This window comes from Phocoena phocoena, chromosome 11 (genome assembly GCF_963924675.1).
Source record: "Phocoena phocoena chromosome 11, mPhoPho1.1, whole genome shotgun sequence".
Lineage (NCBI taxonomy): Eukaryota > Metazoa > Chordata > Mammalia > Artiodactyla > Phocoenidae > Phocoena > Phocoena phocoena.
This window is the reverse complement of record NC_089229.1, coordinates 51,896,138-51,920,781: the sequence shown is the minus strand read 5'-3', so window position 1 is coordinate 51,920,781 and position 24,644 is coordinate 51,896,138. Positions and strand designations below refer to the sequence as shown.

The window sequence follows — 24,644 nt, the reverse complement described above, 5'->3', positions numbered from 1 at the left end:
CAGTTGTATCCGGAAGTACTGAAATAATACAGGTCAATTGATGGTATTTTGTCCTGCCAGCTTCTTTGCCTGCCCACCTGGACTTTAGCTGCATAATCTGACCGTGATAGCATCTTGCTGATATATTACCCACATGGCAAATCTTTCAACCCTACAAGGCAATGCCAGTACTGTGTGTGTGTGTGTGTGTGTGTGTGTGTTTGTGTAAGCTGGGCTTAAAGCCACCAGAGCTTGTGTTTGGATGGACTGCTTCGTTTGTTTGCGGCTGCTAATTCTAAATTAATCTGTAGAGAGATTTGCTTCTAGAGTTCTGATTTCATGTTCTTGGGATGGTGTTTTTTTTTATTGTTTTTAAAGGGGTGTGCAGATCCTTTTTTTAAGTTTATTTTGCTTTCTTTTTTTTTTTTTTTTTTTTTTTTTTTTGGTACGCGGGCCTCTCACTGTTGTGGCCTCTCCCGTTGCGGAGCACAGGCTCCGGACGCGCAGGCTCAGCGGCCGTGGCTCACGGGCCCAGCCGCTCCACGTCATGTGGGATCCTCCCGGACCGGGGCACGAACCCGTGTCCCCTGCATCGGCAGGCGGACCCCCAACCACTGCGCCACCAGGGAAGCCCTATTTTGCTTTCTAAAAGGAGGAGCAGAATTAATCATAAGCCCATTTGAGGAGCGATACTCATGTAAATTCATTCTTGAGAATGGTTTCCTTTTTAATCAAGGCACAGTTTCTATTATGCAGATAGAATGGAAATAGTATAGAATTCATTCCACTGTGGGCTTTTTATTGGTAACAAGATGAGGAGGATGGTGCCTTGGTAGCCAGGGTAATAACACTGTTGCCTTGGTCTGGGCACAGGGTGGTGAGGGGTGCTGGTCTGGGGAATGATGTCGTGCTCTGTCTGTGACATGGCGCTTGTTCCCCACCAGTCTACGCCTGCAAGCTCTCAGACCGGGAACATCCACTCTTTCTGCGTTTGGTAGCAGGGCCCAGGACAGACACACTCAGTTTCGTTCTCCGTGAACATGAATTTGGAGAGGTAAGTGATTGTTCCTTCTTGCTTTGGACTCTGCAGACCAACTGGCCCTGTCTTATTGCTCTGCTCTAATGACTTTGCCATTGCAGAGGAGGACGGGATGGGGGCCGCGGAGGGGAGAGGGAACGTGTGTGCCTGTGTGTCTGTCTGTGTGTCTGTCCGCCTGTCATGGGAGGAGAGGTTGTCCTGTGGAGGGAGGGTGCCTTCCTGTGTGTTTTTGAGTTGTCAGAAATGAACCCAAAGTTAGCCTACAAGATAATTCTTTTATAACACTCATTATGTTGGTCTGTGATTTTCAGAGGTGGGAGGAAATAAATTTTTTTTTAACTTGATCTCCACCCAGAGAGTCATTTCCACCCCTCTACCTCCAAATTACTCTAATCCAGCTGAGCTTTGAAAGTCGACACTCTCCATATGTTTGCTGCTAACCAAAGCCCCCAGGCTCCTTCGCTCTAACGGGAAGTAAAAGGAACCGCCATCTCTTTACTACAAAAGACATCTAACTTTCTAGAATCTTTCTTTCCTCTTTGCCCAGATGATTAAGAAATTATGTTCCTACGTGCATCATTTGCCATTTTCTTTTCAGGGAGGATTGTATTTAGGTCAACTCAGTTGAAGGAAAGAGCACTTCAGACTGTCCTTCTAGATCAAGTGTCACTTGAGGAGATCTCTCAAGCTCTGGGTCTCAGCCTTTTGTCTGGACTCGGAAATGGCATGAATTGAATGGCATGAATTGTCCGTGTAGAACATTTTGTAATGCAGCGAGAATAGAGTTTCTAGTTTAAAAGTTAGGAAACCAAGACTCTGCTTCCTACCGTTCCTCTTGTTAGATTAGGAGCACGACCTCGGGTAAATGTTCTAATCTTTTCAGTCCTCAGTTTTATAATCTGTAAAGTGGGACTAAAGACTTGAAAAGTTGGTTTTGAGTCGCAAATTAGAAATGTATGTAAACACGCTTAGTAAAGAGTATGTTTATATGTCAGTGTAAATTGGAACTTAACTAGGAAGTTTTAGGAAGACAATGATTTTGGACATTTTGGAAGCTTCTTTCGATTCTCATGTTTTGAAATTTTTAAAATCCACTCTCATTTTGGGGAGAGAGCTGGGTGCAGAAGTCTAAAATTTGGCTTCTGAGTTTGGCACATAGCAGCCTTCGCTCTGCAAGCCCAAGCCAGACGCATCAGCATAGTCTTGTCAGCGTCTTATCTTTCTTGGTGCTGGTTTCTAAGTGTTGCACATAGTTTAGTGCAGTTGGAGCTACATTGTCTGGGAGGGAATTACGTTGGCTTAGTTTTTTTTTTTTTTTTTTTTTTTTTTTTTTGCGGTACGTGGGCCTCTCACTGTTGTGGCCTCTCCCGCTGCAGAGCGCAGGCTCAGCGGCCATGGCTCACGGACCCAGCCGCTCCGCAGCATGTGGGATCTTCCCGGACCGGGGCACGAACCTGTGTCCCCTGATTCGGCAGGCGGACTCTCAACCGCTGCGCCACCAGGGAAGCGCTTGGCTTAGTTTTGAAATTCACTTTACATTGTGTTCTGACCTCTGTATTGTGTTCTGATTCTCAGGTTTTCAAGGTTAACTGACTTGAGGGAAGAAACTTTCCATAGCTGTCAGGGAGTGGGAGGGAGATGATATTTTATAATGTCTTTACTTTGAAGAATTTATGTGAAAAGTAAGATGTTCATTTTTAAATTAACAGAATATTCTAATGTAGAAAGTTTTGCTCTCCTGCTTCACTTCTCATTTTCTTTAATAACTAGCACACACTCAATCTCTGAGAGCCTTCTGTCATTGGCCTACTTGGTGGTTTTATTCTGTCTCCTCTCTTTGCACCTGTATTTGGTTATCTCGTCTTTTCCCTACCCCATACCCCTGGGAATCCCCCATCAGAAATTGCTCCTGGCCCAGACAGTGATTCTCAGCCCAGGACCCAGGGCCTCCTTTTGGGTGGGGAGGACGTGTAGGTTGAAAAATTTAAAAAACCCTCCCAGGTGAAGCCATATACCCTTCTTGATACTCACTGCTTAAATTTAAAAAAATTTTAAAGAAAAACCCGGCAAACATTTATTTTGTGCCTGCTAAGTACCAGCTGCTATTAGAGAAAGAGAACTCAGAAACTCAAGGGCCAAAGACAAAGCCCAAATAGTGAAAAGTACAATAGCTGCAGTGTAGGCGAGAGAGATACTAAGCAAATAATTATAATAATTTTTAGATTTTTTTGTGATCAGGTTGTGTTCAAGGCTACCAGAGATCAGCGAGAGCCTCTAATAGACTTAATCCTGGCTGGGAGAGAAGGGGAGGAAATCATGGCAGGCTTCCTAGAGAAAGTGGCATTTAAGCTGGGACTTGAAGGTTGAGAAGGAGTTCGCCAGGCGAAGTGGAGGAAGGGAGAGCATGTGCAAAGCCATGTGAGGTAATGAGTGAGGGGCACAGTGAGAGAGATGTGGCTGGAGAGGGGAGGGTCTTTCAGACTCAGCAGAAACAACCAAGGGAAGCCATTGAATGATTCCAAGCAGGGGAGGGTAATGCTTAGATTGGCATTTTACAGAGAGTATTCGTATTCAGGCTGGCTTTTGGGTGGAGCTGGGAGGCTGTCCCAGGGGTGGAGGAGAAGATGGCGGTGGACAGCACTAGGGAGAGCTGCCTAGGAGGTGGTGAGATTGATCGTGGGAGCTGGGAAGGAAGGCAGTGACAATGAGGGCTCCCCGTAGAGGGAAGGTGGAGGGAGTGTGGAGTTATCTCTCATGCCTCTGGGGGTCAGAGTGTCTAAAGGAGGACTTTGGCCTTAGAGCCCTTTTGGAGGAGGCTGGAAGGAGGGGAGCAGAGGGCGAAGGGAGTGAACCGAGCAGGGAGTGGACGGCGTGGACATCTGGTCGGGAGGCTCAGCTCTTGTCCACCAGGACTCCCGAGAGGGCCGGGCAGTGCTGGGCAGTGTGCGTTGGGAGGGGAGGGCAGCCACGCCTCCCTGCACTGGCGTCCGCATTCCTAAGTCTTGATGCTGAATTAAACACCTGGCATTTTTTCGTATTTGTGTTCTCTCACAGTGGGAAGCCTTCAGCCTGCCAGAGCTACAGAATTTCTTGCGGATCTTGGATAAGGAAGAAGATGAGCAGCTACAGAACCTGAAGGAGCGCTACGCGGCCTACAGACACAAGCTGGAAGAAGCCCTCAGCGAGGCCTGGAAACCCGGGTAAAGCGTGGGGCTCCCTGCCCCTTGGGGACAGTGCGGGACCTGCGTGCAAACCAGCAGCCAGTGTGTCTCTTGTCGGAGGGCGGTTCTCTTGCCCCATGATGCTAGGGCCTTTCCCCTTTAAAAATCTCTGGATCTAGTTCCCCAAACCGGTCACGCAGTATCCTGCACCGTGGGCATCCTCTGTAAGGGATTCTGCAAGCTTGTTCTGTTAAGGCACTGCGGTGTTACCTCTTGGCAAGCTGTGAACCTGTAGTCTCATCTGGAGCATTCTAGAGTGTTTTGAAGCATGGACTCGGGGTTTTTTTTTCCCTTTTCTCTTATTTTGTTTTAGTTAATTATGTGATGATGATGTTAAGCTTAGGGTTGTGCAAATGATTTTTTAAAAGCTTAACGAGGAATCTCTCTGAATACTTGTCATGTTGAAACTACCTGTTATGGTTTGTTTTTTCTTTCAAATGTCACAGGCAACGATCCATATGAATGGAAAGGCACAGGAAGCTAGGAACTCTGAGGAATTGGTGAAGGATTTTGGAGGAGTCTGACAAAGAAAGTAAAGAGCAAGTTTGGAAGAAGGTGGGGTGGAAGTGGGGAGCCCTGATGGGAGGTGTTTTGGGCAAGTGGATGGTAGAGGAGAAGGTGAATTTGCTTGTAGACGAGTTAGAAGCTTTCAGTTTAGAGACGTGAAATCCATTGTCATATTACTTGACAATATGAGTGGGTAAAATGTGGAAGCAGAACCAAAGAAAGTAGGAGCTGGACCAGAAGGAGGGACTAACTGCAGCTGACCAGGGAAGGCAGGTGAATCTTTCAAACAGGGACAGAGCCGCCCTCTCGGTGGACCAGCGCCCATTATGCCTTCCTTCCCGGAGTGGAAGGTCTGTTTGGTGCAGCTTCTCTGGGCTGATGGGGCAGTGAGCATCTGCTATGACTCCTGTGAGGTGACAGTTTTCCCCCGAGGTCCTTTTCAAAGTGGAAAAGGAGTTTGGGGAGGAGGCACTTGCCCAGATTGTTAGCATCCGGGGGATTTGTCAGGTGAGGCGCTCCCAGTATACTTGTGACAGTCACTCCCTCCGCTCCCTCGGTTTCCCTTTTGTCTTTCCCTCCCTTCTTCCTCCTACCCTCTCCTCCCTGCTTTCCCTTCTCCCTTTGTCTTATCAATAGAAGTGCGATCTTCCATAATGTAGAACAGGGGTATGGATTAAAGACCCAGGACAGTCAGACCCTCAGTTCCAAAGGGTGACCTGGCTGTAAGGCGGCGGGCAGTGTCCATCCACAGCGGACCACACAGGAGGGGGGGTTCTTTATGGAAACATTTTAACAGAAGTGCATGTTCCTGCAAACCAAAGAAATGCATGTGCAATAAGAGCCTTCCTTAAAGCAGGCTAATAACCTCATTTCACACAGCAGTTAATCTGAAAACAACAGGAAGGGGGTGCACTGTGCCAGTCTATTTTTAGTCTAGATATTGTTTGTTTATAAATTCCCAAGGAATTGTTAACACTTCGGTGACACCTAATGGATTCTTTTTGAAATTCCAAGGTGCTTCAGTTCTTTGCCTCTTAAGTGAACTGTGCCTTTTTTATTGCATTTCTGTTCTCTTCTTGGTGGCTCTTCTGACTTTTCAGAGAACACCCGTCTTGCTGGAGGCAGATGTAAGTGTCGCTTCTTCTGTGCCACACACGTACTGAGACAATCATATCTTCCTAAGCTTTTTAAGGAAAGTTGGAAAGAAAAAAAAAGTAGAAATAGCTATAAAATATGTATGGCACATCTTGTTTAATTTTGCATGTAAGTTCTTTTCAGCACATCAGTGAGGTTTTAGTGACATTGTCATCCAACGCTTTTACCTTCATTGTTCAGGGAACGCCTTCATGATTTTCATACTGGTTTTACTATTCAGATGATGGCTTGGGTGTGAGTATACTGTTATCGACCACCTGGTCTTTTAATTACCCATCCCAGTAAGTTCATATTTTGTGAAGCCTTTGTTTCTCAGATGAAGACACTGTTAGAACCTTAAAGTAGTAGCTGATGGGTATCTGTGAAAAATTTTTTTTTTTTTACTTGAAGTAGATTGTCTAAATTAGGCATCCTCGTCTGTATTATCCAGGACCTTGCTCACTGTCAGGTGCACTACAAGTTGCAATTTGGAAAACTTACTGTGTTGAAATTCTGTCGGTTCATGGTTCTTGAAGACCGACGGTCTCTCCCAAACACTGGTGACTGCGGCAGCATTTTTAATGTGTAAGAGGCCACTGAGGCCAAAGATTTTAAAAAAATCATTGTACAAATTCTTACGTTAAATTAAACTATCTAAGCTTTGCTGTAATACTGTTTTCTCTTCAATATGTGATGGTACAGGAACGAGGTTAAGTGAAGCGGTAGTATTGCAGGGGAGCATTTTAAATCGCAGAAGTAAAAAAATTATAATATTTATAATTTTGATGAGCTTATTTTTATGGGGAAGAGTTTTCTTCCCTAAAATTGTTTCTGGTATGGCAAATCGTTTCCATTATTAAAAGTTGAAGTTGTTAGTTGATGTTTGTGTGTTTTTATTTATGGTTATACGCCAGGTAAAAGAAGGTCACAGGGGTGGGGAGGAGCTGCTTTTGTAGATACCTGGGGACACGGGCTGGAATATGACAACTTTCACTAGGTTTGAATGGGGCACATTTGTTCTCCCAAATGTCATTTTTTCCTTTGCCTTATCCCCTGGGGAGAATAACCAGAGGTGAGTGTCTGCCCATACAACACATTCGTAAAACAATTGTTTTGTGAAATATACATATATTTACAAGTTTATAAAGCATGTGAATAGGTTAGAAATTATTATAAAGTGGCTGCCCTGTGACCACTACCAAAATAGAACATTGTCTCTTTCTTAGCCTCTTCCTTCACCACCCATTCCTGCCCAGAGGCCTCCTACCCTTAAAATAGACCACTTTCAACATTAAAGTATCTTTTTTGGGGTCAGTGTGACTGTCTCACATGGGATGGGTGCGCAACTGCTTCTCCTCTTAGGCTTCCAAGCCTGCTGGAGGCAAGTGTTCTTACTACTTGCACTGCTCTCTAGAGGCACTGGCGAAGCAGGTGCAAGTGTTTGTTTTTACTACTGCACTGTGCCCAGAAGGTGCAAGTGTTCTTACTACTGCACTGCCCCCTAGAGGCACTGGTGAATCGGTAAGGAGGAAAGCATTTCAAGTACCATAGCTGCTTTGTAAGTGAAAATATTATGATAGAAATGATGGCTCAATATAGATCTTTTTCACCAAAATATCCAGAAGAATCTAGTTGGAAGTTTGGCCTCAGTTACTATCCAAGGTGCAGTGGGAGTGTCTTGGAATTTTTATCCCTTAAAGGGAGTTAGCTTCCTGCCCTAGGAACTTGTTACCTGTTGATAATAGTTTAAATGAATATTCTTACATTGCAAAATTAGTTCTCAAGAATTGTACACTGTTTTGGGACTCTGTCAGGTGATCCTGATTACGAGTTTTGTGTTTTTGAAAGAAGGGGGAGAGTCTCTATACAGATCTTCATTAATCTACAGTAGGGTTATGTTCTAATAGACCCATTGTAAGTTGGAAATATCGTAAGTCAAAAGTGCATTCCATCCACCTAACCTACCGAACGTCATCTTTCTGCCTAGCTTACCTTAAACCTGCCCAGAACACGTACGTTAGCCTACAGTCGGGCACAATCATCTGACACAAAGCCTATTTTATTAGAATAAAGCGTTGAATATCTCATGTAATGTGCTGAATACTGTCCTAAAAGTGAAAAACAGGATGGTTGTCTGGACGGAATGGTTCTAAGTATATTGGTTGTTTACCCTCGTAAACAAAAAATGTCACTAGCCCGGGAAAAGATCACAATTCAAAATCCAAGTACAGGTGCTTCTCTGGTGGCACAGTGGTTAAGAATCCGCCTGCCAGTGTAGGGGACACAGATTCAAGCCCTGGTCTGGGAAGATGCCACATGCCACGGAGCAACTAAGCCTGTGCACCACAACTACTGAGCCTGCGCTCTAGAGCCCGTGAGCCACAACTGCTGAGCCCGAGTGCCACAACTACTGAAGCCTGCGCGCCTAGAGCCCATGCTCTACAACAAGAGAAGCCACCCAATGAGAAGCCTGCGCACTGCAATGAAGAGTAGCCCCTGCTCACCGCAACTAGAGAAAAGCCCGCGCACAGCAACAAAGACCTAATGCAGCCAAAAGTAAAAATAAATAAATTAAAAAAAAAAGATCCAAGTACATTTTCTATTGAATGCGTATCACTTTCACATCATTGTAAAGTCGAAAAACTGTAAGTCAAACCATCATTAAGTTGGGACCTTCTGTACTATAATAGCAAGTTCAAACACAGTGTTTACCATGTGCCAGGCATTATTCTGAAAAGCTTTAATATGTATTAACTCATTTTCTCTCCCATGAGATAGGTATTGTCAACATCCTCATTTTACAGATGAGGAAACAAACGCATTGAGGTCCAGCAACTTGCCCGCGGCCCCTCTGGGAGTGGCAGAGCTGCCCTGCCTGTCCACCGGCTTTTCCTATAAGCTCTACCGAGTTTTTCAGTAAAACTACCTGTGAAGGGCCCATTAGGATGCCTCAAATGGGCAGTTCATCTGAAAGCAGGCCTCTTTAGGCACAGTTGGGGTTTGTGGCTTGATGTCAGAGTGCTCTATCATCCTTTTGTTGTTGCTGTTCATTTAGCATTCCATTTAAGTGATTATACTAAGTTAGGCAGAAGGAGACGCCTACCTGTGTTTTTGTTTACAGGTTCTGTTGCGTGGGAGAAACTGACAGAGCAGGTAACCAAACCCCGTGTTCTCACTGTAATTAGTAAAATAATTCCCTGGAACCACCGGAATAATAGCTTCAGGGAGAAGTCACAGTTCCCAGGAGCCACCAAATACTTACAAACGCTGGAGTTTTATACCCTCATCAAGGATGGTCCTCTCCAAAGAAACATGGGAAACTAAGTATTCAAAGTCTTGAAAGTATACACCTGTCTGGTGTGAATCACTACTTGCTTAATTAAGTGCTAAATTAAGTAAGCAGCTTTGTATAAGGATGGGGGGAGAAGTGGGGCGGGGGTGGTGGTGGTGGTAGAAAGGAGTGGGCAGGTTAAATAACTGTGAGGTAAGATGTATTAACTCCATCTGCAGGGTTAGTTTGTTCTTTAATTGGAGTATAGTTGCTTTACAATGTTGTGTTAGTTTCTGCTGTACAGCAAAGTGAATCAGCCACATGTATACATATATCACCTCTTCCTTGGATGTCCTTCCCATTTAGGTCACAACAGAGTATTGAGGAGAGTTCCCCGTGCTAACAGTCTGTTCTCATTAGTTAATCTATTTTATACATAGTAGTGTATATATGTCAGTCTCAATCTCCCGATCCATCCCACCCCTGGGTTTTTTAAGTTTTGTTGGTTTTTGTTTTTTGGGGGTCGGTGATTTTGGTTTCATTTCGGTTTTTTGACAGATCTTTCCCTTTAATTCTGTAAGGTGAGAATGACCAGGTAGAGGACAGACCTTTTCATCTTAGTTTCCAAAGTCACTTGTGACTCACTTGGTGGCAGCTGAACTCCAAAAGCTCGTCTTTTCTCCTTGCTGAGAAAGGTGAGTATTGGCATTTGAAAATGTTTGCACATAAACAAAACATCAGGACTCTTTGTAAGTTTCAAGAGAAGTTGGGTTTTGGCTTTGTGTTTGGGAGAGAGGTCCTTTTTTTTTTTGGCTGCAATGCCTGGCTTGTCCTCAGTGGTGAAAGCGCAGAGTCCTAACCACTGGACCACCAGGGAATTCCCAGGGAGGGAGTTCCTTTAACCAGGAGAGTTGGTATTGATTTTTCTAAATAAGGAGGCTTACCTTGAACGCGCCTCTGTCTTTAGTGGCACAGATCTGGTTGTTTGCCTGGTGTGTGCACCCTCCCCTCAATTTAGCCACCCTGTGTGGACACAGGAGATTAATTAAACCCTGTGGAGTTCCTTTTCTCTAAAGTGGGATTCTAGGGGGCTCTGCTCGAGAGGGCTTTCTGATTTTCAAGTGCGATAAAATTTGCTAAAGCTCTAGTAATTCTGGAGCAGCACACTGAGGTGTCTTGCCAAAAGTTAGAATCCTTGAATTATTACCCTGTGGGTGGGAGGCGATAGCTTACATTCAAATCTTTTTTTTTTTTTTTTTTTTTTTTTTTAAATTTATTTATTTACTTATGTATGGCTGTGTTGGGTCTTTGTTTCTGTGTGAGGGCTTTCTCCAGTTGCGGAGAGCGGGGGCCATTCTTCATCGCCATGCGCAGGCCTCTCACTGTCGCGGCCTCTCTTGTTGCGGACCACAGGCTCCAGACGCGCAGGCTCAGTAGTTGTGGCTCACGGGCCTAGTTGCTCCGCGGCATGTGGGATCTTCCCAGACCAGGCCTCGAACCCGTGTCCCCTGCATTAGCAGGCGGATTCTCAACCACTGCGCCACCAGGGAAGCCCCACATTCAAATCTTTTATTCAAAACTACAAATGGTGTCTTCAGATTCTTTTTCGAATGGCAAACATTTCAAATGTTTTTTCTTGCATGTGTGATCTCTCAAGGAAGATGTTCCAAGTCAATGACTTTTAGGTAAAATCAAGCATGTCACTGAATGCCTTATCAGTAAAAGATGCTTATCTGAGAATACACCGCAGCCTTAGAAATCGAGGAACCTGGCTCTCAGCCTTCAGAAAAGCCCAAGCCTCATTGCCTTTCTTCCAGATGAACTTGCTGCAGGAGTTGTGTGTGCTGGGGAAGGGAGTGTGCTTCAAGGAAGGTAACGAGCTAGGGTGTAGGGTGTGGGTGCGGCCGGAAGGATGTTCCTGTCCCCTGTGTCACCTTCCACCCCCAGCTTGATTTTAAAATTTTTGTTCTTTTGCAAGTAAGGCGATCCAAGCAGAGGCGCAGTAGGTCTTGGGGGAAAAGTTATGAAGCTAATAGTTGGGAAAGGGCAGTGTTTTAAGATCTGTTGGAAGAGATTTCAAGACAAAAATGAAGTTATTACCCTGTCTCTTTATGGACCACCTCCAGAACTACTGGAGGTGCTGAGTTTTAAAAGGAGGATTTAAAAATCTTCTCCCACGCCAAAGCTAATACTAGGCCCTGAGAATCTGCTACTTTAATAAGCACCCCATGTTTTTTCAAATACTAACTGTAAATCTTAGAGCTCTCCAGAGTATTTCAGAGACTGAAAGGATATATCCATGTGCACAGTTGTACCTCTCTCTCTCTTTTAAACAAATTACTTCCATACTGAGAGTAATGGCTAGCCTGCAGAGAGGCTCCCTGACCTGCCTCATTTAGCACTGGAAAGGATAATTCTATACATAGCTTGACCCTGTGCCCTGACCATGGCTAATTGGATCTTAGTTAGACCTGGGATACAAGGCTGTTGATCAGTTAAACTTTCTTAAAATTTTAAATAAAGAAACAAAGGAATTGTAGTTAGTCTGTGATGGGTACTTATAAACCAGGGAACTGAACCCACCATTGGGCCTTGTTTCAGGGACAGAGAAAGACTGCAGAGAAAGCAGGAGAAGCAGAGAGGAGAAGGCCGTGTGGCTTCTGGGAGATGGAAAGAGTAAATTCGGAACCTACTTGGTATTTGTTAGCTGTTGGATCATACCCTCTTCCCTCAGGAAGGCATTATCTTTGTTTACGTGAGCTCTGTACTCGTGTGCCCATTTCTCCGATGGGATCCAGAGTAGAAATAGAGGGAAATTTATAGTATTGGGTCGGCCAAAAGTTTCGTTCGTTTTTTCCCGTAAGATGGCTCTAGTAGCACTTGGTTGTCTTTAACTTCATTCAAAACAATTTTGTTAGATTGTGTGTGGTAGCCGTCATATCAGCGTGCATTTAAAAAAAGACATCAAAATTGGTGAGTTTTTGTGTAGCCGTTTTAACAGATTATTGACTGGGGGATTTTTGCAGAAACGCTAACGCCTGTGGCTGTAATACGTCTCCGGTCAAAAATGTGTTAATATTGAAGGTGGAAATAAAAAAAGCAACATTTTCGGCATATTATGCTTTATTATTTCAAGAAAGTTAAAAACGTAACCGAAATGCAAAAAAGATTTGTGCGGTGTGTGGAGAAGGTGCTGAGAGTGATCGAACCTGTCAAAAGTGGTTTGTGAAGTTTCGTGCTGGAGATTTCTCACTGGATGATGCTCCACAGTTGCATAGACCAGTTGATAGCAATCAAATCGAGACATTAATTGAGAACAGTCAGCGTTATACCATGCGAGAGACAGCCGACATACTCAAAAAATATCCAAATCAAGAGTCAAAAATCATTTGCACCAGCTTGGTTATGTTAATCACTTTGATGTGTGGGTTCCACATAAGTGAAGAAAACCTTCTTGACCATATTTTCGCGTGCGATTCTCTACTGAAACATAATGAAAATGTTCCGTTTTTTAAAAATTTTATTTATTATTTATTTTTGCTTGTTGCTGCATGTAGGCTTTCTTTAAGTTGAGGCAAGCAGGGGCTACTCATCATTGCAGTGCGTGGGGCTCTCACCATGGTGGCTTCTCTTGTTCTGGAGCACGGGCTCCAGGCGCGTGGGCTTCAGTAGTTGTGGCTTGCGGGCTTCCGTAGTTGTGGCTCGCGGGCTTTAGAGCACAGACTCAGTAGCTGTGGTGCACGGGCTCAGTTGCTTCGTGGCATGTGGGATCTTCCCGGACCAGGGCTTGAACCCGTGTCCCCTGCATTGGCAGGTGGATTCTTAACCACTGCGCAACCAGGGAGGTCCCGGTGATGAAAAGTGGATACTGTACAATAATGTGGAACAGAAGAGATCATGGGGTAAGTGAAATGAACCACCACTAACCACACCAAAGGCCAGTCTTCATCCAAGGAAGGTGATGTTGTGTATATGGTGGGATTGGAAGGGAGTCCTCTATTATGAGCTCCTTGCAGAAAACCAATCGATTAATTCCAACAAGTGCCGCTCCCAATTAGACCAACTGAAAGCAGCACTTGACAAAAAGCGTCCAGAATTAGTCGATAGAAAACAAAATCTTCCATCAGGATAACACAAAGCTGCATGTTTCTTTGATGACCAGGCAAAAACGGTTACAGTTTGGCTGGGAAGTTCTGATTCATCCACTGTATTCACCAGACATTGCACCTTTGGATTTCCATTTATTTTTGTCTTTACAAAATTCTCTTAATGGAAAAAATTTCAATTCCCTGCAAGATTGTAAAAGGCACCTGGAACAGTTCTTTGCTCAAAAAGATAAAAAGTTTTGGGAAGATGGAATTATGAAGATGCCTGAAAAATGGCAGAAGGTAGTGGAACAAAACGGTGAGTACGTTGTCCAAAAAAGTTATTGGTGAGAATGAAAAATGCGTCTTTTATTTTTACTTTAAAAACCAAAGGCACTTTTTGGCCAACCCAGTACTAAATGCCTATTAGGAAAGATGAAAAGGCTCAAATGGTTGACCTCAGCCTCCACTTAAAGATACAAGGAAAAGAAAAGCAAACCCAAAGTAAGCAGAAGAAAGGAAGTAATAAAGAGTGGTAATAAATGAAATAGAACACAGAAACAAAATCAATGAAACCAAAAGTGGATTCTTAAGAGATCTACAGAGTTGATAATCCTCTAACCATACAGACCAGCCAAGAAAGAGAAGATGCAAATTACCACCTCAGGAACAGGACAGTTGACATCACTACAGATTCTACAGATATACTTGGTATGTTTGTATTTAAGGTCCTTGCACTGAAGTAAGTTTCCTTAAAAATTAGTGTTATTTTGTGCAAAAAAAAAAAAGTGAGTTCTACACATTCCTAATTTGGCCTAGTTTTGAAAAGTTTGCCAGATGACAAGTGCTGATGTCGCTTGGTGCTATCAACTTTTTGGTTCCCTCAGAAATTTAGTTATTTACAGTATGTAACTTTAATGCATATGATCAATAATATTCTAAATATTTAAGCCTACTTTCATATTGGAAATACAGTAGGGTTTATGCTTATTAAAATGTGAATTATGATTGTTTCCTTCCTTTCTTCCTCCCTCCCTTCCTTCCACCCCTTCCTATTCCCCTCCCTCCCTCTTCCCCCCACCCCCCACCCCCACAAACAGCTTAGAACAAATTGTAATCATATTTGAGGAATGAGTGTATCTGTTTACTGTTGGGTTCTGTGATAGCTGTATTCTTACAACCATCCTTTTCCTTTTTTTTTTTTCTGTCACTTATATTAGTTTGTTCTGTTCTTTGCATAAAAAGAAACTTGAGTAGAACACCAAGTGTTTTAACTATTTTAGTTCATATGTATAAATTACCCAAGGATGTTAGGTACTGGGTAGATTATGCTGAGCAGGAAATCACGGTTCTGTCTTCAGGGAAACCAGACTATGAGTATTGCAAACCGGTAAGTGTCACAAAGATAAAGTACAGAGTGCTATGAGAGTCTACTACTTAGGCAGTTAGAGAAGGCTTCCTTGAGGGAGTGACTTACAGCTAAGATTTTAAGGATGAGCAGGAGTTACCTGGCAGAATTCATGATTTACATGAAAATTTTCGACACAATGGCCACTGGTTTCTCGGGCCTATTTTGGGCAGCCTGTTAATGGGCGTCACTCTAGCTGTTTTGCCTCTGTTACGAGAAAGGAACTTATATAGGTCTAAATAATTCTCCACAGGTTAAGGGTTCATCTTTGGCAAGGGCAAGTTAAAATTTACAATGGCAATTGCTCTGGATCAAGCTCAACTTTTTTTCCCCTGTAAAGTGGGAGGGTATCATGCATTTGCTTTCCTCACAGGGCTCATGTGAGGACCGAATAAGATAATGAAGGTCAAGGTATTCTACACCGCAAAGCCTGACATAGTGTAAGGTGGTATTATTCTCCAAGTCCTTCTTCCTATAGTGGTATGGCTGCTTTACTACTGGGCCAAGATGTTTACATATCATGTTGACACTAAAATTCATCTAAGCAACACCTAAGGATGTCATTTCCAGGAGGGACATTTTTTCAAACAAATATTTTCTTGGTTTTTGTTTTTTAGACTCGTGTTCAGGGACGGCAAAACAAAAGATTCTAGGGCAATTCGTAGACCAAGAAATCTTCATTCAGTGCCTTTCCTTGTGCTCCCCATAAATACAGTGGCAGGGTGTTGTCTGTCTTCTCTTACAAGTTAGACCCAAAATGCTGAGAGCAGCTGGGACTAGGGATGCCCGTGCTGTCATGTTACTGTGAGGTGCTGAGCGATTCGGACCAGAGGGTCACACGTAGGTGCTGTCTGGGGGCCTTTGGCCTTTGTTTCTGCTCAGTGTTGTCATGCATGTGAATTCTCACCCCAGATAGGAATCTCTGTGGGGACTGGAGCATATCTTCAGCTCTTTCTGTATCTCTCTGAGCTGCAGGGCATAACATCTGTGGGACTAAACGTTTCACAGTGTCTGGAAACAGCTACTTGGGCAGCTTTGAGAAGGGATGGGGCTGCTCTACAGGCAGACCCTGAGCTACAGCTTCCTGCCTCTCCTCGTGAAGTCAGTGTTCACCCCTGGCTGAACCCTTAACTAGGGCCTTAAGTGGCATTACAGGAAGAGGAAGGGGGCAGGATGACCGAGGCCCCCAGTTTTTGTTTTCTTCTGCTGTACAGAGGACTAGACTCGGCACCCGGGGCTTCATTTTTTATGGGAGCATCCATAAAAGTGCAGTCACAGGCTGAAGGCTGCCTGATAGATGACTCAGTTAGTAGTCACTCATTGCAGACTGCTGAAAGAATCCAAGATGTCATGTTGATGTCAGGCCTAATAAAGGTGCTTCTCACCTGATCTGGGAGGAGCTGGGAAAAGCCGGGAGGATTGGGGAAGAAAAGGACACAGGGGAGCCACTTTCTTAGGGACTTAAGCAAGAACAGAATCATTCGCATTTCTGAGCTACTTTCCTAGCATTAGGATGAGGCAAGGAAGTAGCGTCTGATGATCTTGGACAACAGGTGCCTCAGAAAGCAGGCCAGGGGCTTCCCTGGTGGCGCAGTGGTTGGGGGTCCGCCTGCCGATGCAGGGAACACGGGTTCGTGCCCCGGTCCGGGAAGATCCCACATGCCGCGGGCTGGGCCCGTGAGCCATGGCCGCTGAGCCTGCGCGTCCGGAGCCTGTGCTCCGCAACGGGAGAGGCCACAGCAGTGAGAGGCCCGCGTACCGCAAAAACAAAAAAAAAGAAAAAAGAAAGCAGGTCAGAATCTTGGCCTGTAGCAACTGCTAAAAGAGCAGCTCCACCCCTGTGCTGTGTTCTCCCCTGCACCAGCCTTTGTGGGTTATGGAGAACCCCTGGAGGGAAGACTTGGATTTGTGTCTGGGGTCTGCCAGCCGAGAGAGTCCATTAAAATATTTCCCAGCATGTGCTGAGACCAACAGTTTAGCAACCATTCCAGCAAAGCAGCTTCTACTTGTTTTTAGTAATTATAGCTGCAAACTAGCGTTTGCTTATACTCTTCAAGTATATAATGTATGTAAGACTTTTTTATTCCCCCTTTGGAGACAAGTCGAGCCTCTACCATTGAACAGCTTTGCCCTGTCCCAGGTACCTACAATTGGATAGGTTTTGGCAAAAGGTTGGCCCCAGCTTCTCCTGGTAAACCAGGTTTGGTCATTATATTAGTCATACATTGCCATACGTAGTTACAAATTTTTTTTTTCTTGTGATGAGGATGTTTAACATGTACTCTTAGCAAATTCCAAATAAGCAATTCAGTATTATTAACTATAGTCACTACGGTGTGACATGACATCCCCATGGCTTGTTTTGTAACTGGAACTTCGTGCCTTTGGACCCCCTTCACCTATGTCTCCCACTCCACACCCCCAACTCTGGCAACCATCTATCTGTTCTCCATATCTATGAGCTTTGTTTTTGTCCTGTTGTAGTTGGTTTTTTTTTTTTAATTCCACGTATAAGTAAGATAATAAGGGAGATCAGCTCGGTGCTTTGTGACCACCTAGAGGAGTGGGATAGGGAGGGTGGGAGGGAGACGCAAGAGGGAGGGGATATAGGGATATATGTCTACATACAGCTGATTCACTTTGTTTTACAGCAGAAACTAATACACCATTGAAAAGCAATTACACTCCAATAAAAATGTTTAAAAAAATGAGATAATAAAGTATGTTTCTTTCTCTGACTTATTTCACTTAACATAATGCCCTCAGGGTCTATCCATATTGTCACAAATGGCAAGATTTCATTCTTTTTATTTTTTCATTCTTTTTTAATGGCAGAATAGTATTCTATTGTATGTATATATGTACATCTTTATCCATGCATCCTTTGATGGATAGGATACTTAGGTTGTTTCCATATCTTGGCTATTATAAATAATGCTGCAATGAATGTGGGATTTCAAATCAATGTTTTGTTTTTTTTTTCAGATAAATACCCAGAAGTGGGGTTACTGGATCATATGGTTGTTCTATTTTTAATTTTTTTAGGAACCTCCATACTGTTTTCCATAGTGCCTATATCAATATACATTCCCACCAACAGTGCACAAGGGTTCCCTTTTCTTCACATCCTTGTCTTTGTCTTTTATTATTTTATTAAAAATTAAATTTTTTTAAATTAAAAAAAATTAAAATTAAAAAGTTAATTTAAAAATTAAAAAACATTTAAAAAAATTTTTTTTTATTTGGCCATGCTGCACAGCTTGTAATATCTTAGTTCCCCAACCAGGAACTGAACCCGGGCAATGGCCGGTGAAAGTGCCAAGTCCTAACCACTGGATCTCCAGTGAACTCCCCCTTGTCTTTTTTTATTTAACACCTTTATTGGAGTATAATTGCTTTACAATGGTGTGTTGGTTTCTGCTTTATAACAAAGTGCATCAGTTATACAAATACTAATATTCCCATATGTCTTCCCTCTTGCGTCTTCCTCCCTCCCACCCTCCCTATCCCACCCCTCCAGGTGGTCACAAAGCACCGAGCTGATCTCCCTGTGCTATGCAGCTGCTTCCCACTAGCTATCTATTTTACGTTTGGTAGTGTATATATGTCCATGCCACTCTCTCACTTTGTCACAGCTCACCCTTCCCCCTCCCCACCCCCCCACCCTTGTCTCTTTGTTTTTTAAATAAAATTTATTTATTTATTTTTGGCTGCATTGTGTTTTCGTTGCTGTGCACGGGCTTTCTCTAGTTGCGGTGAGCAGGGGCTACTCTTCCTTGTGGTGCGCAGGCTTCTCGTTGCGGTGGCTTCTCTTATTGCAGAGCACAGGCTCTAGGTGTGTGAGCTTCAGTAGTTGTGGCACACGGGCTTAGCTGCTCCAAGGCATGTGGGATCCTCCCGGACCGGGGCACGAACCCATGTCCCCTGCATCGGCAGGCAGACTCCCAACCACTGTGCCACCAGGGAAGCCCCTGCCTAGTTTTTAATTGTTTTTTGCTATTAAGTTGTACGTGTTCTTTACATGTTTGGGATATTAACCCCTTATCATACATGATTTCTAAACAGTTTCTTCTATTCAGTAGGCTGCCCTTTTATTTTGTCATGTTTTCCTTTTCTATGCAGAAGCATTTTAGTTTGATATAGTCCCACTTGTTTGTTTTTGTTGCCTTTGCTTTTGGAGTCAGATCCAAAAAATCACCAGTACTGATGTCAAGCAACATACTGCTTGTTTTCTTCTAGGATTTTTTTTTTTCATGCGGTACGCGGGCCTCTCTCACTGTTGTGGCCTCTCCCGTTGCGGAGCACAGGATCCGGACGCACAGGCTCAGCAGCCATGGCTAACGGGCCCAGCCGCTCCGTGGCATGTGGGATCTTCCCGGACTGGGGCACGAACCCGTGTCCCCTGCATTGGCAGGTGGACTCTCAACCACTGCACCACCAGGGAAGCCCTCTTCTAGGATTTTTATGGTTTCAGGTTTTACATTAATCCATTTTGAGTTAACTTTTGTGTATGGTGTAAAATAGTAGTCTAGTTAATAAACTCTTTTGCATGTGGCTGCCAGTTTTCCCAGAACCATTTATTGAAGATACTGTCCTTTCCCTATTGTATATTCTTGGCTTTGTCATAAATTAACCATAAATGCATGAGTTTATTTCTGGGCTCTCTAGTCTGTTCCATTGATCCATGTGTCTGTTTTTATGCCTATACCATACACTTTTGATTACTGTAGCTTTGTAATATAGTTTGAAATCAGGGAGCATGATGCCTCCAGCTTTGTTGGTCTTTCTTAAGATTGTTTTGGCTATTTGGGGTCTCTTGTGGTTCCATACAAATTTGAGGATTGTTTGTTCTGTTTCTGTGAAAAATGTCTTTGGAATTTTGATAGGGATTGCATTGAATCTGTAGACTGCTTTGGGTAGTATGGACATTTTAACATTAATCTTCCAATCCGTGAGCACAGAATATCTTTCCATTTATTTGTGTCTTCAATTTCTTTCATCAGTGTCTTTTAGTTTTCAGTGTGTAGGTTTCTGACCTTGGTTAAACTTATTCCTAGGTATTTTATTCTTTTTTGGAAGGCAGCTATGCTCACCACTAAATCACCAATGCTGCACTGTTTTATTCTTTCTGATGAAGTTATAAATGGAATTAATTTCTTTTTCTGATAGTTTATTAATATATAGAAATACAAGATTTTTGTATACTGATGTTTTATCTTGCAGCTATACTGAATTCATTTATTAGTTCTAGCAGTTTTCTTGTGTGGAATCTTTAGGGTTTTCTATATATGTCATCTGCAAATAGTTACAGTTTTACTTCTTCCTTTCTGATTTGGATTCTTTTTATTTTACTTGCCTAATTGCTCTGGCTAGGATTTCCAATACTATGGGTTTTTTTTTTTTTCTTTCTTGACTTTTTATTAGAAAAAATATTTTACATATAGTTTTCTTTTTTAGCATCTTTATTGGAGTATAATTGCTTTACAATGGTGTTAGTTTCTGCTTTATAACAAAGTGAATCAGCTATCCCATACTATGTTGAATAAAAGTGACAGTGGGCATCTTTGTCTTTTTCCTCATCTTAGAGGAAAGGCTTTCAGCTTTTCATTGTTGGCTGTGGACTTGTCATCTATGACTTTTATGTTGAGGTATGTTTACTCTGTATCTCTGTATGAGTTTTTGTCATGAAAGTTGAGTTTTGTCAAATGCCTTTTCTGCAACTATTGAGATGATATTTTTTATCCTTCATTTTGTTAATGTGGTATATAGCACATTGATTTGTGGATGTTGAACCACTCTTGCATCCTTGTACTAAATTCCACTTGATCATGGTGTATGAGCCTTTTAATGTATTGTTGAATTCAGTTTGCTAATATCTTATTAGAGGATTTTTGCCTCTATGTTTATTGGGGATATTGACCTGTGATTTTCTTTTCTTATGGTGTCCTTGTCTGGTTTTTGTATGAGAGTAATGCTGGCCTCATAAAATGATTTTGGAAGTGTTCCTTCCTCTCCTGTTTTTGGAAGAGTTTGAGAAGGACTGGTATTAGTTCCACTTTGAATGCTTGGTAGAATTCACCAGTGAAGCTACCTGGTCCTGGACTTTTATTGGGAGGCTTTTTTTTTCCTTTAAATTTTATTTATTTATTTATTTATGGCTGTGTTGGGTCTTTCTGTGTGAGGGCTTTCTCTAGTTGCGGCGAGTGGGGGCCACTCTTCATCGCAGTGCGCGGGCCTCTCACTATCGCGGCCTCTCTTGTTGCGGAGCACAGGCTCCAGACGCACAGGATCGGTAGTTGTGGCACACAGGCCTAGTTGCTCTGCAGTATGTGGGACCTTCCCGGACCAGGGCTCAAACCCGTGTCCCCTGCATTGGCAGGCAGATTCTCAACCACTGTGCCACCAGGGAAGCCCTGGGAGGCTTGTTGATTACAATCTCCTTACTAGTGATCAGACTATTCACATTTTCTATTTCTTCATGATTCAATCCTAGAAGGCTGTGTTTCTAGGAATTTATCCATTTCTTCTGGGTTATCCAATTTGTTGGCATATAATTAGTTGTTCATAGTACTGTTATGATCCTTTGTATATGTGTGGTACAGTTGTAACGTCTTCCCTTTCACTTCTGATTTTACTTAATTGAGCCCCTATTATTCTTGGTGAGTCTAGTTAAGGGTTTGTCAGAGGAGCTGTTTTCACTTTGAGAAGCCACTTGAATGGTAGTGTCAACTCCCCTTCTTAGTCTGAAACTGTGTTTTCCCTGTAACTACAGATATCAGGGATGAGTTTTCAATCTACATAGTAATGTCCTGGGGGTCAGGAAGAGAGTAATTTCCTTTCATAACCCAGCCCACGTCCAGGCAGAGTAGGCACTCACTCAGACATATGAGGGAGGGTAAAATCCTTCTTAGGTCAGAGCAAGAGCAGAGTTTAATAGACCACATCTTTGAAACCTTGACTCTTTGACTAATGAGCTTTGTGAGCTTGGATAAACTAAGCTGAGGAAAGCAGCTTGTTGGCGGAGCCATTTTTATCACAATAAATACTAATTACAACCATTCTGTGTATTTCTCTGCCCTTTGAGGACCTATCAGCAGCAGTCTGAGGGGCAGGTGGTGAGGATATATAAGAGCTCAGGTCTCACCAGCAGAAGGTGGTAATGAAAGCTTCCTCTCAAAGACTAAGATTTAGAACTGTCATCTACTCTGTGGTAGTCCTGAAGCCGGCTCCCATGTCCCACATGCAAATCTTATATAGTAATTCCTAGGCCATCAGTAAAGGTGTCTGCACAGTGCGTTCAGCTTGGGGCCCCTAGGTTCTCTGCTCTTGCCACTACAGACTTCAAGGTACACACGTGACTAGCCCTTTAAACCCATGGCAGGCAGAGAAAGAAGGTGAAACAAATACTAAATCTGTAGTGTTTGGTTCTACAGGGCAGGGTACAGTCTCAGTGGGGATGGTGGGGGGGGCGCTACATATTAGAAAAATGGATTTAGTAGAGTCTGTACTTACCCTCACTTTTAGTCTAAGTAAATAAATGTTCTCCTCTTCCTTGGTGGCTTGATACTGTGATAAACTCAATTACTTGTTTTTCTGATAGTATAGTAGTCTGGAAACTTTATGGTATGGGTGGGTATCTTCTAACATCTTGTTTTTCTGCTTGGTCTTCAGAACTTATAAGAGGCAACCTACTAGGTCTGGGGTTGGCAAATTATGCTTTTTTTTGGGTAAAGTTTTGTTGGAACATAGCCATGCATATTCATTTGTGTTGTCCATGGCTACTTTTGTACTGAAGCAGAATTAAGTAGCTGTGATAGAGACATAGCCTGCAAACCTAAAATATTAACTATCCCTTTAAGAAAAAGTTTGTCAACTCCAGTAGGACTTACTTCTCATTTAGGGCAGTGGATCACATGACTGAACATCAAGGCAAGGAACCTTTGACGGTGAGCTTCGTTTATCTAATTTAAAGCTGGTCAAGGTAAGTTTTTTTTTTCTCTCCAAACTGTAAATGCATAAAGATTTATCAGTAAGGATTTTCTACATGGTGCTCATTCAGGGATACTGGGCAGCAGGGACCACACATACACACGAACGAGGTTTCCAGGTAGGGACTATGGTACCCAATGCGAAGCAGCCCATCTCTAGTACTAGGTGAGTGATCAAAACATTAAAGAGTATACAGCAAAGAACATCTTGTCAAAATTACTGCTTGTGGACTAAAACAAAGGACACATTCCCACTAGAACAGAAATAAATTTTAATTCATTGAAAAGTGCAGCAGTGAACAGGGTCCTTCAAAGGGCACTTCCTTAGTCAAATGACTGAGATGACACAGAGCCATGGCAGAATAACTTCTAAGAACAGATGATGCAAACACATGAATTCACAAATTCAGTTGGACCTAAGCGGTGGTGAAACAAAAGACCCAAATATCCCCACCTAGTTCCACTGGTGGATCAGTTCAAATACCCTTTGCTTTCTCTTAATAAGGATCCTGGGACAATTTTATCTTCTTTCATTAAAACGCTAGTCCTTGGACACAGAAATATAACCTTCCATGGCTATCATTACTATGTTGTACAAAAACCCTACTGTTGTCAATTAAAATGTATTTTGCAACAGCACCATTGGTCAAATTCAAAGATACTGAAAAGGCATGCCCTACTTTGTAGTTGTAGGGAATGTAATTTTACTTGTGGGAGAGCTTTGTAATAGGAAATCTTGTAAGGCAAAATCTCTATTCTTCCCCAAGACCTCTGTTCGTTCCTAATGGTTACAGTTTTCTATTACCAATACATACGGACCTGGTCTTCTTAAAAGGGAAAATAATCAAAATCAAATCAGTACAATTAAGAGAGAAACAAGGCAAGCCTCTTGCAGTGGGGCCCTTGTACATATCGTTCTGAAAAATTCCAGTGCATTTTGTGGTCTGCTAGTCTAGAAACTGAGGTCTCTTTATGAAAGATGATTTTAGTGTAGATCCAGAATGCAACCAGTCCACGAGAAAAAGTCAAACTAGAGGCCATTCAAAAATCAGGGGTACAAAAATAAAAGGGCTTCACTGCATTCCCTGCCCTGCCTGCCCCCCAGACAAAAGTCTGATGAATGTAAGAGCAGTGGGACAGGAGTACTATCAGCGGCTGATTTGTGTCACTCTTACTACATCATCTGCTTTCAGGAACGAGCATCGTAAAACTGAGTAATATGACATCACAGTAGAAGACCTGGTAAGAGTTGTTTTCTCTTTATTCAGGAATAACCATTGTCAACTTCCATTAATGTGGAAGCCGACTGATGAATGTGAAGACTCAAAAGTGTAGAATAAAGCCAATACCCATACTCAACATGGTAGTTTGCTTTTAGTCACAAAATGGTTAGAATTTCTTTTCCTAAAATGGTCACAGCAGAGGTATTCATTTCACTTGCCCATTTCACCTCTAAATACCACCAGTTACTGGGATTGTATGAGGTAAAGGAATAAACCCAATGGCTGTTAACCCAACATGGCTATCTGGAATTGTGAGTTACTTATGGCCATGTCTTACAAAGTGCTTAAAGCTCAACCTAGGACCTTACATAAAGCTAAAATCACTACTGCCTGAGTTGAACAGGTTATAAACCACGGTTCCTCCTCCTCCCCTGCTGCCACATCACCAATTAACCTTCTTGTGAAGAAAACACAAGAAATGGGAGTGGTCTTCGAGCCAAGAGACAGAAATGCAGGTGTTCTAAACAGTGAGGAAATCTCAAGAAGATCGGGTTTCAACAGAGGAATAGTGAATTAGGCCCAAGTACACAAGACTCCAAAAACTCAAGAAGACGTTTTGCTGAAAGGGAAGAAGGTAAGTAGTTGGTACTCTGCATCAACTCTAAGGAATTCTTACATCTTGTAACAAATGAACAGAATGTCAGCAATATGCAGAGGGAGTCTCACAACTTCACACATAGGACTAGAACCCAGGCTCCCTGCCGGACAGGCACTTACTACACCCTGATT

At 42.9% G+C, this 24,644-nt stretch overlaps 1 protein-coding gene across 1 annotated transcript in view; it reads left to right on the top strand.

The window, feature by feature from the left end:
* Positions 1 to 4,957, top strand: part of RASSF3 (Ras association domain family member 3) — a 73,454-nt gene extending 68,497 nt beyond the window's left edge. Inside the window, exons 4-5 of the mRNA XM_065887868.1 lie at positions 924 to 1,033; positions 4,073 to 4,957. Coding sequence (XP_065743940.1) covers positions 924 to 1,033; positions 4,073 to 4,222 — 260 coding nt within the window. The 3' untranslated portion in view covers positions 4,223 to 4,957. The remainder of the gene's footprint in view (positions 1 to 923; positions 1,034 to 4,072) is intronic.
* The last annotated feature ends 19,687 nt before the right edge of the window (positions 4,958 to 24,644 follow it).